At 33.3% G+C, this 19,471-nt stretch overlaps 1 protein-coding gene across 1 annotated transcript in view; it reads right to left on the reverse strand.

The window, feature by feature from the left end:
* LOC118191461 (uncharacterized) overlaps positions 1–19,356 on the reverse strand; it is an 85,723-nt gene extending 66,367 nt beyond the window's left edge. The window contains exons 1-2 of the mRNA XM_035362262.2: positions 19,212–19,356; positions 4,084–4,924 (exon numbers count right to left, since the gene is read on the reverse strand). Coding sequence (XP_035218153.2) covers positions 4,084–4,903 — 820 coding nt within the window. The 5' untranslated portion in view covers positions 4,904–4,924; positions 19,212–19,356. The remainder of the gene's footprint in view (positions 1–4,083; positions 4,925–19,211) is intronic.
* Between the last annotated feature and the right edge of the window lie 115 nt (positions 19,357–19,471).

Consider the following 19,471-nt stretch of genomic DNA (forward strand, 5'->3'; position numbering starts at 1 on the left):
TAAGCAATTTATATTTGTGAAGAAAGTCAGCTCCCAAAATACCATTTGTGACATCAGCAATTATGAATGGAAACTGAAAATCACGACGTAATCCCAAATCAAGAGTTAGCATTTTTATGCCATAAGTGGAAATATCTGTGCCATTAGCTGCATACAGTTTGTATTCAGTTTTACATTTATTCTGTGAAGTAGCAGGAATTATGCTTACGTCAGCTCCGCTATCAATAAGAAAGTGCAAATTTGATCTTCGGTCACGAACGAATAAACGAAATTTGCGACAATCCTTCATATTTTCTGCAGCAGCGTTTGCCGCTGAACCTACTGCAGATTCGAGTTTTCCTGGTTTTTGGAATCATTTTTTACCCAAGCACACGGAGGCTGGCATTTCTCTGGAATACATTTTGCTCCAAATCGAAAGTGATAGAAACAAAATTTGCCACTAGGGTCATATCATTTACAAGATCGGCTTCGAGATCGTGAACGGGAATTACGTAAATCCGAGTCCCTGCGTCTTGAGCGAATGGTTATTTGATCATTTTTTTGTTCAAGAAAGGTAATTCTTTGCAAGAAATCATTTGCGGGAACGGAAGGAGCATTAGCACTAAATACTTCTGGTTTCCCATTCATATCACTAATTTTATCTGCCATAGACGCTAACTTGGTTACATCTTCATCACTAGCCTTGGCTAGTAATGTTTAAAATTAATTTATGACTAGGAACAGCATGAATTATAAACAAATAGCTAAGTTAATGCATTTTATTTTCCAGCTATCGAAATGCGACGCTACGAGCAACGTTTTGAAACCAAAACCTAGCAATCATGAATCAGAACTAGAACTAGTTGCCATTCAGCATAAAGAAATTTAAATATAAATATGAACTACTTGCCATTCAGCATAAAAGAAATATAAATATGAATATTAACAAAATATTAAAGTTAATTTTATAAAATAATTAAACACATGAACAAATATATGAAATAAAAAATAATTATTTCTCATGCAATAACTGGGCCACTACAATAAGCCAGATCAATATGTGTGTACGTGGATAGCACTGCCAGTTTGTTCTGCAATGCCGAGAATTCTGGAATTCTCCAGTGTTTTTCAGAGTTAAAAAAGGTTGTTGTGCATGCAGACAGAACAAGAAAATAGAAAGTTAAATGCTTTAGTATGGGTATTCATAGCAGTTTTAATTTAGCTTGTTTGTTAATATTTTATGCCATTTGGAATATTTCATAATGAATACTTGTTTTATGTAATTTTTACTGCTTTGTTATGGATATTTCTTGAATTCATGGCTGTTTTACATAATTTTTAGTATGCGAGTATTTTTTTTTAAAAATGGTTACTGTTTTTCACATGCTAGATTGGTGAAAAATTAGTCGTCTTTGTGGAAGGATTGCATGGATACTGTGAGAGTACCAAATGGACTGCGGGTAATCCAAGGTTTTTACATGATCTTTATTTCTGTAAACGATTCAATCAACTTCTGTACGTATTCTTATAAAAATTTCAGCATAAAATAAATTTAAAAAAAATCTTTTAATTCCTTATTTCTGTAAACGATTTAATCAACTTCTGTAAGTATTCTAATAAAAACTGCAGCATACAATAAATTAAAAAAAAATCGGTACTTTTCCGTTTTGCCGGCGCAAGCGATAAAGTCGCCAATAATGGTACAACCGATGCCAAACGGAATATTCTCGCTGGTAACCTTTTACGCCTCATTTTCAAAACAAGTTGCAGCTTTTTCTTATCAGATGAATTGTTTCTTTCAATACTGGCGCAAATCTCGCCATAGAATTTTTATCAGGTAGTACAGTTTTATGTCTAAGGCCATTTTCGGTAATTAAGTCAATTAGGATGCAATCACAACGCTTACCCGAAGCCGAAAATATAGAAAAGGTAAAGTCAAGGGTTAAATTCATCCATTCTAATGAGAATGCATTAGCGAAGTAAAGCACTGCAGTTTTACATAATTTCTGAGTAAGCTATTCGTACGAATTGAAATATTTCTTGCATTTAAAATTGTGTTCCAAATTAAGATTTAAGTTGAAATTAATGTAGATAATTACTGAGAGCATTAGATTTTTGTAGAATAGTTTGCGTGAGATTAGATCGCTTGGGGTCACGTGACATGAACCGGCGAATCAGGATGTTGAACCATGAAAGCATAGTAAATTCTTAAATTAATGTCTTTTTACAAATTTATTGTCTTTATATATTGGCTTTTTATGAAATTTTAAGTGATATTAAAATGTTTATGCCTTCAAAATAAAAGATTCTTAGAACTAAATTTTTTAAAATATTTTTTTTATGTGTATACTGCATGTTGTCGCCAATAAAGTCTGCTTGGCGAAATTTGTGCCGGCGAAACGGAAAAATACCAAAAAATCTTTTAACTTTTTTGGGGTGTTTTCTTCTATTATTGGGACCAGATTCAGAAATGCATGTATAAGGCAAGCAAAAAGTGCATTTAGCTGAAAAAATAGTTTGGCCACATTTTGTAAAATAACAGGAAACTCTGTGGTATAATATAATAAATAATGTAACCTTTACTGTTCAGTCAAGTCAGTCTGCCCTTTTTTAAGCAATAAAATATTTTTGGCTAAATCACACAAAATCTATTACAGTAAAGTCTGTAATCCGGATTCGTTGGGACTTCGACGATTCCGGATTAGGGCTTTTCCCGGATCATAGATCATCAATTTAAAACTGGTAAGATGGCATGCAGAAATTATACAATTAAAAATATTGTTTCGCGTGTATGGGTTCGTTACGAAATAAATGCACAAGTCCGATGAAAAATGAACAAAAATTTATTATTATCGCAGCAAATATGCTTAAATTTCCTCAAATTATTATGTAGTATTACAATATCTCACAGTAGTTATCTTTTAACTACTAAACGTTCAATAGAACTTAATTCAAAACAGTTGAAGAAAGCTAATCTGCGAATTGGCTACAATCAACAAGAGCAGTTTTCTGAACAAACTCTTAAAACAACAACAAACTAAGTAACTAACTAACTACGGATTGAGAGGTTTTCTTCCTTTTATAAGATTTGAAATTGGGCGCGAGAAATTTCTGGAATTTTCTCGAAAGCAAAGAGAGATATTTATTTATTAAATGTTAAAATGCATGTGCTCTTGTATTTTTAACTTTCTGGCTTAGCTTTCCTTTAATATTCGTCACGCGCAGCACTGCACGGGGAATAAAACAATTTAATTTATAATTCAACTAACACTAGCTATTTAAATACGAAATACGTAACAATATAAAACCGTAATTTATGAAAAATAAAGAGCAATTATGATCTAAAGGGTATCAAATTTTACAAAGAAAAAAAGCTTAATATTTATTTGTTTACTTCATTAAACATTTCTTTCAATGCGTGCATGTGTAATGTATGCACATTCTTTATGCGTGCGCATAATGTATGCGCATGCGTAAAGTTTGTGGCTTTGAGGTCTGGATTATAGATCATTTCGGATAATAGATGTTCAGATTACGGACTTTGTGCTGTATTATATGAAATGCGAGAAGTATAAATTTTTATTATGTAAAAATGCAAATGGCAGAAAAAATCACAATGAACTAAGAAAATTTCACAGCCTTGCAACTACTAATTAAAACAGGAATGTTTATCATAGTTACTTCTGCCCCCGTACTTCCTAATTACAACATTTATCGAGTATGTCTTTAGTGACAGTTAACTTGGTAGAACCACATAACTTGCATATTACAAATTTGGCAATTATTTTGTTCAGTTTTGATAACTAACCACAGTGGCTGTTTTAATATGAAAGCACCTTTTCCTTTTATGAGATGATACAGAACAGAAAACGGTATTTAAACAAAAGGGGGGGAGAGGGATGAAAGAAACAGAGAAAAAAATCAAAGAGAAAATAATCAAAGAGAAAATTACAGATTACATATTATCTGTATCTGAATTTGGCAGGCAGAAGGTTTATGTCAAAAGAAGACCAAACACAATTACTTATTAAAAGTGTATGACACTTACACATTATACACTTTATAGCATAAAGCAACATCAATAATTAGGACTTCCAAACATACCTGTTGAATTTTCCAATAATCTGATATTTGGCAATGACATATTGGACGTATACTGCATCAATTCTGGGATAATAGGTGAATCTGAACTCAGACTCACAGTATCACCTAATACATTTGTTTTTAAGTCCCGACTTTGCTCATCAGGCTCTGACCAAATGATACTATCACTATCACTAGATTCTAAAATAACATACTCATCACCACACTGTTCTTCATCTTGTGATGCTTCATATTGAACTATTTCTCTACTTACAACACTAGAATTGTCATCTTTTCTTGAATAAGCAGGTTCACAAATGAGACTGTCATCATATTCTGAAGTATGATTTCCATTTGCAAATTTCCTATGCAGTTCTTTATTTTGGTAAAGTGTTTTCAGTTTTTTGTTTGATGTACTATTACACTGTGTACTTTCAGTAACATTACTTGAATTTTCTAAGGATAAATCTGATTTTCTTTTAATTGAATGGCAGCCAGTATTAAAGTTAGGTGTACTGTGGGCTTTTGGTAAACAGGTTTCAACAGAATTATCTGTGGAATTATTTAGGAAAGAACTTAAAGAACTTGTACATTGATTGTTTTTTGACAAAGGAGTGTCTTCAGTAAAAGAATTTTGCTGCATATCACGTTTCTCTTCACTTTCTGCATTTAGGCTGGCATCTCGATTAAGAGAATTATCAGGCGATGCCACAATCTCCTGGTGATGAATTACACCATAAAGTTCTGCTTCAACATCACTGTCAATTTTATCACTGTCAAATGATTCATCAGAGCTGGATGCAAAATCATGATCACTGTAATTCCAAATCCCAAGCATCATTTACTCTGATAGCATATGAATCTGAAACACATATTTTAAAAGTAAAACATCACAGCTAAAAATCAATTTAATATAGAAAAGCACAGTTCTTTTTTTTTTTTTTAATATATAAAAGCAACTGATTACACTATTACAAAATATGATCAACTCCCAGTTTATTGGGATAATTGGGATAATATGTATAGTTAGCTAAAAATCCGTATTAATCTAAGGGGGAGAATACAGGAAAGAAGAATAATCCATATTATAATTAACATAAAAGCATTATTAATAATTCACCTGTACTTTCAAGCAATTCAATTGTTGAATATGTTCACCAGATTACCTAAATTAAATCAGTATTAAAAAAATTCACTGTACAGAATAATACACCTCAACAGAGGTAAGTAAGTTACAAATGGTGTTAAAAAAATGTGTGTAAGAGATTATTCAAACTCCCATAAAAAGTTCATCAAAACAATTTTTATTGTATGTTTATATATTCCAGATTATGCAGAATACAAACACATATTACAGTGTGCATAATAACTTGCAAACACTATGATACCATTTGCAACCAATACTGTTATCACAGACAGTTTTCCTTTTAATATTTTCTGTAGACTTTATTTTATATTGATGATTTGTGACAGTAATTTTCCATTATCCCATAATAAGCAAACTTTCTTTTAAAGTTAATTCTCAATTAATCTGCCCTCAGTTAATGAGGAGTTGAAATCAATGTAGTAAGCACACTTTGGTATTAAAAAAATCCTTGGCTCCTGTACGATTACAAAAACAATTCTGTATATATAAAATAAAATTATACATGATTTGCTCAAAAAGAAAAATTTTAGCAGCAGAAAAAACAAAAATAAAATTAGTACAGAATTTTTTGATTATAATAAGGCCTTAATAATATGCACTTTAAAAATAAACTTTGTATGCAATTTTTACGTATTATGTTAGAATATCTATACAAATAACTTATATAATAAAAAAAATCATTTTTTCAAGTTAAACCCATAAAATGTAGGCACCATGAAAGGAACTGAGGTACTTTCAATAAACAGGCCATCAATAAGCACCAAACATAAACAAATTGCAGTCATTAGGCATTTAAGAAGCAGAAGAAATGATGGAAAACCCTCGGCAAAGAGGAACAAAAGTAAATAAATAAATAAAATAACTATTAAAATCATTATTTAAAAATTAAATAGGTAATTATTACCAAATTAATTAATAATTATTTAATTAATATTAATAATAAACATTAATCAATTATTGCTTAATTAAATAAAATTAAAGATTAAAATAATGAAATAAACTCAAAACTCCTGTTTCTGACTGTCCTCCGGTTTAGTTACTGTTGGTCGCAAGAATTAACATCAATTGTTGATTGGAACAATTATACAAGGGAAGTATGCCCTCATAGCCTTCTACAATGTGATTCGAAACAAATAGGAGGTCCGAACAAAACTGTAGAGAGAGATGACAGCCTTTTTACAAAGCACAAAAACCAAGTTGGTCATATTATTCCAGAACAATGGATACTTGGGAGACTGTGCAGAGAGACCAATGAGTGTTTTATCGTAAAGTTTCCCAACTGAAATGCAGTAACTTGAAATTAGGAACAACATTGCAGAAAGAACTACAGTTTTCTCAAACTCGTGGAAAAGTTACAAAACTGATTAATTAAAAGCAGCAGGATTCCAATACTTTAAAGTGAATCACCGATACAATTTTGTGGATCCTGAAACTAGTACACATACACAGAATATAGAACAATTGTGAAGTTAGCCAAAATGGAAAAACAAGAAACACCGCGGAACTACCCCAAAACACTTGCATTCATATTTATATGAATTCATTTGGCAGAGAGTACACAAGGATAATGATTTGTTCATTTGTGCTTTAAAAGCTATCTAGGATTTTTTGGAAGCCAAAATGATTTATAATACAGTACAAAGTCTTTAATCCGGACTCGTCGGGACTTCGGCAATTCCGGATTAGGGTTTTTTCTGGATTATAGATCATCAGTTTAAATCTGGTAAGATGGCATGCAGAAATTATAAAATTAAAAATATGAAACCGTAATTTATGAAATAAAGAGCAATTATGATCTAAACGGTATCAAAATTTACAAAAAAAAAATGCTTAATATTTATTTGTTTACTTTATTAAACATTTCTTTCAATGTAAGTTCTTTAAGTTGCTTCATTTTATGTGCTAATACTTTCTCTTTAATTCTATAAACAGATATAATTTCTTATTCAATTACAAAGTTCCGCTGTTTAAGTCCTCTAATTGCTGTGCCGAGAACACCGACTAAATTGTCAATCAAAATTTTTTCGTTTTCACTAACCTCTCTGCCACTTTCTTCATGCCTTTATCCATTTTTCGCAGCAATTCCATTTTTTGTTTGATGGACATCGAAACGTGCTTTCGCTTTGTAGACCCTTTGGCAGCTCCAGAATAATCGGAAACTCTTTTTGACATAATCGAAAGTTCAAGCTTACTTTTTATAAAATTGCTCTAACAGTTTGCAAAAAATAATAAGCTAGATCCAATTAGAAGATTAAGGAACAACGCAATCTGCAACATTAACTGAAATAGATAATTAGATAATTTTAGCCTAAATTATACTGTCCATTATACATTAAACGCGCATGCGTAAATGTATTATGGGCGCAGAAAGTTTGTAGCTTTGAGGTCCGGATTATAGATCATTCCGGATTAAAGACTTTGTACTGTAATTTATATGGTTATATTCAAGAATAATTCAATGTGTAATTATTAAAAAAATGGAGGTTTTTACTTTGATTCTTTTTATTATGTACCATTACACTTACATTTTTTTGTTATTATTATTATTTGATAAATTTAAAATGTTTATTTGGAAACTCCTTTTCATTATGATGGCACCAAAGGACCTGCGCATTTTCGCTAGTGTTTACAGGTTGACGGGATAATCCCAATGTACCGTTTTGTTATCCCATCTTTAGAAATTGTAGCATGGAAAGACTGCTGGCCATTTTTTTTATCTATCAGCCATAATTAAATAAACAATATTGCAAATCCTATAGATTATTTTAAATTAAAACATATGTATATGATGTTATTTAAAAAAATAAACAACACATTAAAATTATCATATATACAGTACAAAGTCTGAGATCCAAACTCGTTGGGACTTCAGTGATTTTGAATTTTTCCGGAAGTTAGATCATGAGATTAAATCTAGTAAGATGGCATATGTAGAAATTATAAAATCAAAAATATGAAATCATGATTTATGAAATAATGAAGCATTTGCGATCTAAAGAGTATAAAATTTTTTTAAAAAAAGAAAAAAAAAAGATTAATATTTGTTTACTTAATAAAAAATTTCCTTCGATGCAAGTTGTTTAACCCTTTCACCGTCTTCTCCTGTCTGCGAAAATTTTCTCGTCCCCCAGCGGCCATCTGTTTTTTGTAGTGTGTAATGTTGTTTACTCTGTACATCATAACTTTCCATACGTGACTTTCGTAGTGGATGAATGTCAATGAATATTAAGTAAAATTATAAGGAAATAAAGCATAATGAAAAAATAATAATATCTCTGCTTATTTCTAACAGCAGGATAATTTGATAGCATCTGATCCAGGCGATCCACTCCTCCCATTTGTTGTTGTAATCTTTTACAATTACTGGTTTTTTTACAGTTCTTTTCCGTGCTCCAACATCAATCATCGAGTTATTACGGACTGTACTCATCAAACGTATATTCTTCTTGTCTTTCCAATTCACAACCTCATTTTTACTCTTTTTCTGATGAGTAGACGTTGAAGCCATCTCTCACTGTCTTGTATCTTATGTAAAATGGCACGAATATTCATAAAACCTGGGGCAAATTCAATTAGAAATAGAACGCTTGATTAGTGCTGCCCTCTAAGAACAAATAAAAACTTAAACAAGTAAACATTTAGAAAGCGTTTTAAAATGTAGAAGAATGCTTGCAACACGTTACGGCCACCCTGCGGATGTTTCACTTGAACGTGCTAGATGCGTTACGGACGACGAAGAGGTTAATTTGATTCATTTTTATTGTTAATGCTTTCTCTTTAATTCTAAAGATATATATAATTTCTTGGTCACTTACAAAGTCCTGTTGTTTAAATCCTGTAATTGCCGTGTCAAGAATTCTGACTGACTTCTCAATCAAAATTTTTTCGTTTTCAATAACCTCTCTTTAACTTTCTTCACTATTGGTAGCAGTATTTTCTGGATCTAGAACCATACTACAGATTTCACTGTTCGTTAATGGATTGATGATTGGGGCATTGTCATTAGAATGAAAAACTTCTGTTATATCATCTTTACTTATAAGCGCTTACTCATATTTTTTTACAAAATGAAAATTAAATTAATTGGAAAATTTCACTTTTTTTTTTTTTTAGATATCTGAAAACCTCCAGATTCGCGGCTATCATCTTCATCATCTTTACCATGAAATATGGTAGCTGACCATTATGCCAAGTACTTTTTAAAGCATCTGGAGGCACATCCTTCATGATTCTGTGATGCTCCATACATCATATTTTATACTAAAATATTTCAAAAATTCTTGAACAGTTTTGCCATTATTTAAGATATTTAACATGGACGTTAAAAATACTACTTTACATTTGCATTTCAGAGTGTGCAACGGACATACAATTTGGAGGAAAGAATAATACAGACACATTATCTTTCACTAAAGCTTTTAAGTGAAGTATGAGCCATACAGTTGTCTACAATCAGGACAAATTTTCTGTCATCAGGTAAACCAACCAAATTCATATGTTCCTGAGCCTTCGGTATAAAATGGTTTTCAAACCAATTGTTCATTAACATTTGTGTCATCCATGCATTTTTATTTGCATGATATATAATTGGAAAAGTCTTTACTTCTTGAAATGCTTAAGGTCCTGTATTTTTTTTTTTCCCGAATACGAAAAGTTTACATTTGTGCATTTCTGCAGCATTTACGCGAGCTAAAACTGTTAGTCTCAATCTGGAATCTTTGACACCAATTGGAGCCTTTTCTGTGGAGGTTGTCAAGGTATTTCATCGTACTTATTTCCAGAAAATACCAGTTTCATCAGTGTCGCAAATTTGTTCTGAAGATAACTTTTCACTATTAGTGAGTTCAATAAATTCATCTGCAAATAGTTTAGCAGCTTCAGTCTCATCTGAAATTTTTAATTGTCTTATACCATGGAGATTTTTAAATTTAGTTAACCAACCTGTTGAATATGTGCATTCAGTTTTTAAGTTCATTTCTTCATGAAATATTTTGGCTTGAGCCTTAGCATTGGACCCGCCAATGGACACCCTCCCTGTGACGTTGTCTATCCCATTCAATCATCATTTTGTTATGATTTTCACTTTTAAAATAATAAATAATTTTTTTGTTATTCATTGCAAGTGAGGTGTCTTCAGAAAAAATTCAAAAAGTTCTTTTTTCTGTTTTCTCATGTCATATACAGTTGACTTACTTACCAATGTCATACTCCTTGCATAATTCAGAGACAGATATACCTTTATCCATTTTTTTTTTTGCAGCAATTCCACTTTTTGTTAAAAGTATATTGAAATATGCTTTTACTTTGTAGATCTTGTTGCAGCTTTAGAATTAGAAACTGTTTTTGACACAATTGAAAGTTCAAACTGTTGTGAAACATTTTATAGCCTCAAAATTTCACAACAAATTAATAAAAATAGAGAGCAAAATGATTCTTCTTACCTTGTATCCAGCGCAGCATGAAGCAAGATCATACCTAATTAACTTGTAATCTAAAATAGGTGTAGACGGAAATTGTAAGATCACAAAACACATTCTTTATTAATACATGAAAATGGACAAAAAATTCGTAAGTATTCCAAATACATATTGAAAAAGGAGTTAGTTATATTATAGAGATTGTCACATCACTGTCCTTTCCTAAAGGAGTGAGAAAAGTAAGTGTCAAGAATAAGCGAGTTACACAGTTAACTCTTTTGCAGGGTTTCCAGTTTATCATGCTATTGGCGACAGTCCATCACCATATGCATACCAACATCCCTACTTGATGGGCAGGATTGCCATTTGCAACGATTCTCGAACACAGGCTTGCCTAGTGGTTTGGTGAGTAGATTCGTAATCATGTCGGAGCTTCTGCAGTAGTCTAGGCTCAGGATCCCGTTTTGTTGAAGTTCACGCAAGTAGTGGTATTTCACGTCTATATGCTTTGTTCTGGAGCTACTTTTCTCCGTTTGTGATAGTTTGATGCATGATTTATTATCTTCATAGAGAGTAATCGGCAGATTTTGTTTTAGTCCTAGATCTTTAAGCAAATTTAACAGCCATTGTGCTGTATTAGCTGCTGCAATATATTCTGCTTCAGTTGAAGATAGTGCAATGCAGTTTTGACGTTTGCTGCCTAGTTTGATTTCCTAGTTTGATTACGTATCTGCTAATGGATTTTCTTGTTGTTCTGTCATTTGCCCAATCTGCATCTGAATAATGAATGAATCTTGAATTCTGTTAAAGACCAACTTAAAGTCTTTAGTTGTGTGCAAGTATAGAATGATTCTCTTGACAGCATTCCAATCTGTGTGTCGAGGTTTTTCGTTTCTTCTACTCAGTAGATTGATTGCACATGCTATATCTGGTCTGCTGATTGCTGCAATATATTATACTACCCCTACTGCTTGTCTATATTCTGTATTATCCTCTAGAAGATCATCTTCAGCTTCTAGTTTGCAATAATTTGTTTCCATTGGCGTATATGTTGGTTTTTCATTCTGAAGTCCAAACTTTTGAACTATTTCTTTGATTTTATTCTTTTAGTTTATGGCAAAAGTTCCATCCTTAAATCTTTCAATGTTTATGCCGAGATAGTAGGTGACTTCTCCTAGGTTTTTGATTTCGAATTTAGTGTTCAATTGTTGGATTGTTTCCATTACACCTTCTCTTTCACTTCTTATAAGCATATCATCTACATATAATATCATATACGTGACTTTTCCATTGATGTTTCTGTAAAACAAGCATGGGTCTGCTTTACTTTGTTTAAATGACATAATTAGAAGTATTTTTCCAATTTTCAGATTCCAAGCTCTAGCGGCTTGTTTCAAACCATATACAGTCAAAAGTCGTTAATTCGGACACCCATAATTCGGAATGATCTATAATCCGGACCTCAAAACTAAAAACTTTCTGCGCATGTGCCGCGTTGACACATGCACATAGGCATTTACGCGCGCGCGTAAGTCTTTTTACGACTGCGCATATGAGTGTGCGCAAGTGCAGAATACGTTTACGCGTGCGCGTTTTATGTATAATGGACGTATAAGCTAAAATTATCTAATTATCTATTTCAGTTAATGTTGATGATTGCGTTGTTCCTTAATTTTCGAATTGGATCCGGCTTATTATTTTTTGCACACTGTAAGAGCAATTTTATAAAAGTAAGCTTAAACTTTCGATTATATCAAATAGAATTTCCGATATATATTTGTTAATATGTAAAGGATATAAAGCGAAAGTATGTTTTGAAATCCGAAATCTGTTTATCAATTTCACGCTGCTCGGCGTGGGGAACGCTGCGGCGGGCGCGTAATGAATTGGAAGTTGATCTGTCAGCACTATCCTTATCTTCAGCGCAGATGTTTTTATTTTATTTGGCTTATAATTCCTTACCAAATGTAGTATTTCATCTCGATATGCTCCGTCTTTGATATGATTTAAAACAAGTTCCTCGTCATTATAATTCGCTTCCGATAGCGAAGAAAGTGACAGAGGTTATTGAAAACGAAAAAATTTCTATTGACAAATTAGTCGGTGTTCTCGACACAGCAATTATAGGACTTGAACAGCGGAACTTTGTAACTGAACAAGAAATTATGTCTGTTTAATAGAATTAAAGAGAAAGTATTATCACATGAAACGAAGCAAAACTTAAACAACTTACATTGAAAGAAATGTTTAATAAAATAAACAAATAAATATTAAGCTTTTTCTTTTTGCAAATTTTGATACCCTTTAGATCATAATTGTTCTTTATTTCATAAATTACGGTTTCATATTTTTAATTTTAGAATTTCTGCATGCCATCTTACGAGATTTAAACTGATGATCTATAATCCGGAAAAATCGATAATCTGGAATCGCCGAAGTCCGAGTCCGGATTAACGACTTTTGACTGTATAGATTTCTTCAACTTGCAAACTTTATTTTCATTTCCAGCTTTTGAGTATCCTTCGGGTTGAGTCATGTAAATTTCTTCTTCTAGTTCTCCATGAAGGAAAACTGTTTTGACATCGATATGTCTGACAGACATGTTTTTATACGAAGCTGCACACAGGAAGGCTCGTAGCATTGTGTATTTTACTACAGGAGCAAAGGTTTCATCACAGTCAGATCCATCACAGTTTGGATATTTGACATCGAATCCGTAGCGATCAGGAGGTTTACCTTTTGTGAGTCTGTTCGATCTTCTGAGTTCCAAAGGTTCTTCGTGTTCTGGTATTTCTTCCTCTTCGGGTTCTTCTATTTTTATTTCTTCCTTAGAATTTTCTTCATCCTGGTTTAAATAGATGCTTACAGGCTCGTCAGTTCCAGTGTCTTCAATAAATTGTACAGATCGACTTATTATAATTTTGTCACCAGGAATTAAAATTCTCTAGCCTTTACTTCTGCTGTCGTAGACGACGAGTATTCCTTCTATAGCAGTATCATCCAGTTTACCTCTTTTCGTTTTATGGATGTAAGCAAAAGCCTTGCACCCGAAAGTCCTCAGATGAGAGAGGTTGGGTTTCTTGTTATTCCATAATTCATATGGAGTTTTTGCATTTAGTTTTGTAGGCATATGATACTGTAAATAATTTATAAAATATCATTAACAAAATCTATTTTTAGTATTATGGAAAGAAATTTTTGTTAAATTTCTCAGTGCATTTAACTTAAATCTGTAATCATCGTCAAGTGTAAACAAAGAAAGTTACCACACTCTTCATTAGTCAATTACTAATATAAGAAAACATTTTAGCCATTGCTGCATGAGTCATTACTCAAGTTGTCATGCACTGGATAAATATGCAGTGATGAAAGCAAAATATAATAAATAGTTATTTTAAAGGTTGCTATCAATGATATAAAATATTAGTAGGTGTAAAATCAACGATGTTTGAGAAAAATGCTTTAGTTTGAGATGTTACACCAAGCAACTACACAGTCAAATTATTGATCACACGAATTTATACTAAAATGATTGTTTCTTCAATAATGAGGTATTTTATTCACTGCCGGAAGTGAAATTAAGAATCGGGACTCCTTTTTTTATGGGAGGGAAAAAAAATTGGTACTCTTCTGTTATTGGTGCCAGATTCAGAAATGTATGTGTGTAGGGATGTATGTGTTCACGCATGCATACACACACACACATATATATACACACATACAATACATTTCTGAATCTGATCCCGATACCAGAAGAGTAGCAAAAAATCAATTTTAATATCTAATCAATCAAATTTAATATCTGATAACTGTGCGCCAATCACTTTCGGCATCGATCAACCGTTGGTGAACTTAGCGAGTAAAACTACAAAGGCGCCAACGGTTCTTTGCCGAAGCACCAATGGGTTCTTTGCGGATGAAAACCCACAGCCAACTCACACCTCTAACTGAAGATTAGCCAACATTTATAATACACTGCTGGTCAACATTTATAATATACTGCTGGTAAATGCAACACCCTGAAGGAAGCATGCAAATAACATGAAATTTACAACATGCATTAGCGGAGGTGAGATATGGGATTGGGATTATTCAATTACAGCAAAGCACAACTTTCTAAGCGAAACTGGCTCGTATACACGTTACACACGGGTACGCCACAAAAACCACGTAAAGGGCCATGCAGCCAGCACTTTCGCGGGATTTGAACCTCGGATCGAACTACCAGTGTTTAGCGTCTTTACCGCTGGTGGGCCAGAGGTGAGATATGCAAATGATTAGAATTTAAGCGCAGACGCACATCACGCGTGCCTGTGGCACCACTTCAAAGCATTATTTAAGACTTGGGAGTTATCGACGATTTCAAGTTCAGCAATTGTGTTTTTCTTGTGGTTTATCAAAAAAACGATCAATTACGCCTCGTAGTAAACAGCAATAATCATTTGATCAAGTATTCGAGTTCGACAGAGGAAGGATAGTGACCTACCGAGAGTGTGGATTATCTTTCAGGGAAATCGGTAGTTGTGTTAGACGAAACCAAACAACTGTAATGTGGATATGTGACCGCTGGATGCAGGAGGGTATGACGGACCGACGTGTTTGATCGCATCCACTTCAGTGCACCGCTTCACGTGATGACAGGAACATTGTGCGCATGGCAGTGACGGATCGCTCAGTCACATCACGAACCATAGCATAACACATTAAGTCTATAACTCATCATCCAGTGTCTGCGTGTACCCTTCTACGCCGTTTACAGCAGTGTGGTCTGTCTGCAAGATATCCATTGCTTCGATGAACCACAGACAGACCACAGACGTCTCTGCTGCCAATGGTGCGATGAAAGAAGGATGTGGACAGCAGAACGGAATGAAATTGTCCTTACTGACGAGTCACGCTTCCGTCTGCAGCACCATGATGGTCGGATTCGAGTCTGGAGACACTGTGGAGAGAGGATGCTGAATAGCCGCATTATGCACAGCCACACTGATCCTGCACCGGGTATCATGGTATGGGGTGGTATTGGATATCACTCTTGCACTCCTCTAATATGCATTGCCGGTACTTTAAACAGCCACTCCGAGGTATTGGAGCCAGTTGTCCTTCCTTACCTTCAGGGCTTGCCCACAGCCATATTTCAACAGGATAATGCGCGACCACATGTGACACGCATTGTCCAAGGGTTCTTTGTCAATTGCCATATTGAACTGCTTAACTGGCCAGCTCACTCTCCGGATCTTTCACTGATAGAAAACGTGGTCCATGGTTGCTGAATGACTGACCCAGATTACATCCCAAGCTGGCACACCAGGTCAACTTTGGCAACGTGTGGAAGCTGCTTTGCCTGCTGTACTCCAAGGAACACGTCCAAAGTCTCTTTTGAATCAATGCCGAGGCGTGAGGCAGCGATTTCCAACAATGGCGGCTACTGATTCTGGAAGAAACCACACTTCACAGAAGTCTATAAGGAAGCACTTCCGCAGAGAACCCGGTAAATATAAACATTGCCAACTTGGTGATAATAGCTCAAACCTGGTAACCCAGTGGATTTATCCTATTCGCTTGTTCGAACCATTCCTCTTGCGTTCATTTTGTTGAATTATCATTGTTATTGTTCGCATTTGCAGATTTATATTATTCTTCTCCTCTTATTTATTATTTTTTCTGAATTTTTTAACAATGAATAAATAGAAATATTTTCGTAGATAGATGCCAGTTCTTGGGTCGGGAAGAAAGGAAGAAAATACACAAAAATGTGCATGTACATTTTAAATAATTAAATAATACTTTTATTTTTATTATTAGTTATTGTGATCTAAAATTATGAGAATAAATCAATGGTACAACTCTAATATACGCCCTAATTTCACCAAATGTGGCAATATGTGTTCTGCGCTGGTTTTTGGCACGATTTCGTGTTCTATGGCAACCCTGTTGACGTTGAAAAATCTTTCGCTGGAGCTCGTTGATTCGCCTCTGTGTCTGAGAAGATGGGAGGGAAAGATAAAATGGTAGTTGTTGAATTGAAGTTCGGCAAAAGGAAATATCATTGTGGCTATCCTGTTGAGGGGTAATGGGTATTTGGAAGTGCGGAAAGAGGGTCTGGGAGATTATTTTTAATGGCAGTGTATGATAGAAGTAGGGATTTGTGATTTCATTTATTTGTGAACCATAGTATAAATTTTCTGGATAGTGTGTCTGGCTGTCATGTAAATACGATAGTGATTATGTGGCGGCATGTTAAAGGCGGTATGAAATTTATATTTCTGCTATTCGAAAATGCATTAATTCATGGTAAGTGCATTTTATTTTATCCTCCTTCTTATTTTGTAGAATGTTACATTCATTGGTTCTTAAGTATGAATTTCTGTTGTTATTGTTCTTTTTTTAAATTGTTTGAAATTTATTTTGTTGTTTAGTGTCTAGACTGTGCAATTCGTAGATGTTTTTTAAAGTTGAAACAGAACGCTGTGTACATGGTATTATTTGAAATTTATTGTTATGTTATTTTATTAAAGCGAGGAGTGCGTAGATCGTAGATTCCTTCCTTGCCTAAATTGTGCAATTCGTAGAATTTTTTTAAAGTTTAAACAGGATGCTGTGTACGTGGTATTCTTTGAAATTTATTGTTGTTATGTTAATTTATTAAAGCGAGGTGTGCGTAGTTTGTAGATTTGTTTGTTGCCTACATTGTGCCATTCGTAGATGTTTTATGTCGCTGTGTACATGGATTCTTGTCAAATATTTTTGGTTAGAAACTTTACGTTTTTTCTATCTAAATTTTTTGTTTTTCTTTCGGATTTTTAGCTAAATTGTATGTTGAAAACGTAGTTTTTGCATGTGCGTAAATTGCGTTTTTGGAGACATTTTAGGCTAAAAGTTCGAAATGTAGACAAAAAATTTAGATAGTAATATGGCAGCGTGAAGTTTCTCACCAAAAATATTTGGCGCGAAATTTGGTGACTTGAGGGCGCATATCAGAGTAGTTCCAAATCAATTTTGATGGCGTAAAATTTAAACAAGATAATGTTAATGCTTTTCAAACAATAACCTTTCAGAGGATGGCAGGTGTGACATAAATAGATGATTAAATTGAAATAAAAAATATTATTGATTATCTAAGATGACAGAATAGATTGATGCATCACCATGATCATCAAAATTAGCAAACCACTGCTGGTGTAAGGAATATATTGTTTTCTGGGTTAACTGGAATTTAAGACAAGTTTTTTCGTTTATCGCGTTTAACCGGTTAATTTCAGTACATTAATACTAATTTATATTTTTAAATGAATCTATCACGTTACGGCTCGGCTCATCGTCGATGAACCGCAAGCTTGGCGAGTAAAAATGCAACGGCGCCAACAGGTTCTCTGCGGATGAAAACCCATCTATAAATTTAATCATTTAATATTTGGTCAACATGTTATCTACTAAATAAATTTTGCTGTGATATCTCTTGTCTTTCTTGGTGTTGCAATTTGGGTGGCCAGCAGTGTATAATAATCAGGATTGCATATCTAAGTAAATATTTTGGTTACTTTTACGTCTTTTGAGTACTCTACACTTGACTCTCATTGTAAAAAATGTTAGTCCGGCCTTGCACTCACTGCGAGAATATCATTAGATCAATACACTTCTCATATATTAGTTTTGTAGTATTAATTTATATGTGACTTGGTCACTTCATCATACAAGCTAGTAATTGCTGCTGTGCAATATTAATTCATAATGCAATATTAATTATGGAATAATTTACAGTAACATGATTAAAGAGATTTTCGAAATATCTGAAAAAGTATTTCTATACAACAGAGCCGGATATTATTTCATTACTTGAGGATAATTTAAAGTACTTTAATTAAACCTTTCATGGCAACCACTTTCAAAGCAACCCTTGTGTTCCTTACAGCATAAACAGACATCTTATTTTACCTCTTCAAGGCGACTACTTCCATAGAACAGTGCTCCGCAACCTTTTCTCACCTGCGACGCACAAAAAATCTTTCTGGAATTTCGTGGCACACCAAAGAGTTCCGAGTTATCAAGGAAGTGCCGAAAAAATTCAAATGCTGACACACTTACAATCACACACACAACCACACAACAGTGAAATATATAAAAAAATTTAAAATAGACATTATTAAGGAAAAAAAAAATGTCATTGTGTATTAAATACATGATAAAAAATTGCAAAATGTCAAATACATGTATTTGATTGCGGCACACCTATATCCTACTCATGGCACACCGGTTGCGGAGCATTGCCATAAAATACTAAAACCATCAGAAACCATGTATGATAGTTTCAGGTTTTTCTACACATTCATATATTGCGGTACAATTGTATCAATTTCTGCAGTCTGGAGACAAAGTCACTAAGTAATAATTTATTTATTACAAACAAAGTAACATGAAAGTAAATAAAAACATTAAAACGCAACACTACTAAATTATTCTAAAAAATCATATGGTCTTATAACAGAAATTTAACAACTAGATGCTATGACCGTATATTACGCACATTTAAATAATAAACAAATCGTTCATCACAAACCAAAAAACACACTAAAAAGGATACTTACCTATTATTATTATTATTATTATTAAATAAGTTCCACGAGTAACGAGAAAAACACTCTCAGCGGTTACAGTTTGATTTGCAATTTCATCTAAATTTAGGCTATGTTAGCTTTCATACATTCTGTAAAACATTAAAATGATTATCCTTGCTAGCGTCACTTTTCAATTTTTTCATAATATTAAATAACTAGATATTTACATTTAAACTTTCTGAAAACAATTTATTTTAATCTCATTCATTTCATTTAGTAGTTTATTTCTA

Source organism: Stegodyphus dumicola, chromosome 8 (assembly GCF_044657685.1).
Source record: "Stegodyphus dumicola isolate Sdum_Otavi_A_Nest chromosome 8, ASM4465768v1".
NCBI classification, from domain to species: domain Eukaryota; kingdom Metazoa; phylum Arthropoda; class Arachnida; order Araneae; family Eresidae; genus Stegodyphus; species Stegodyphus dumicola.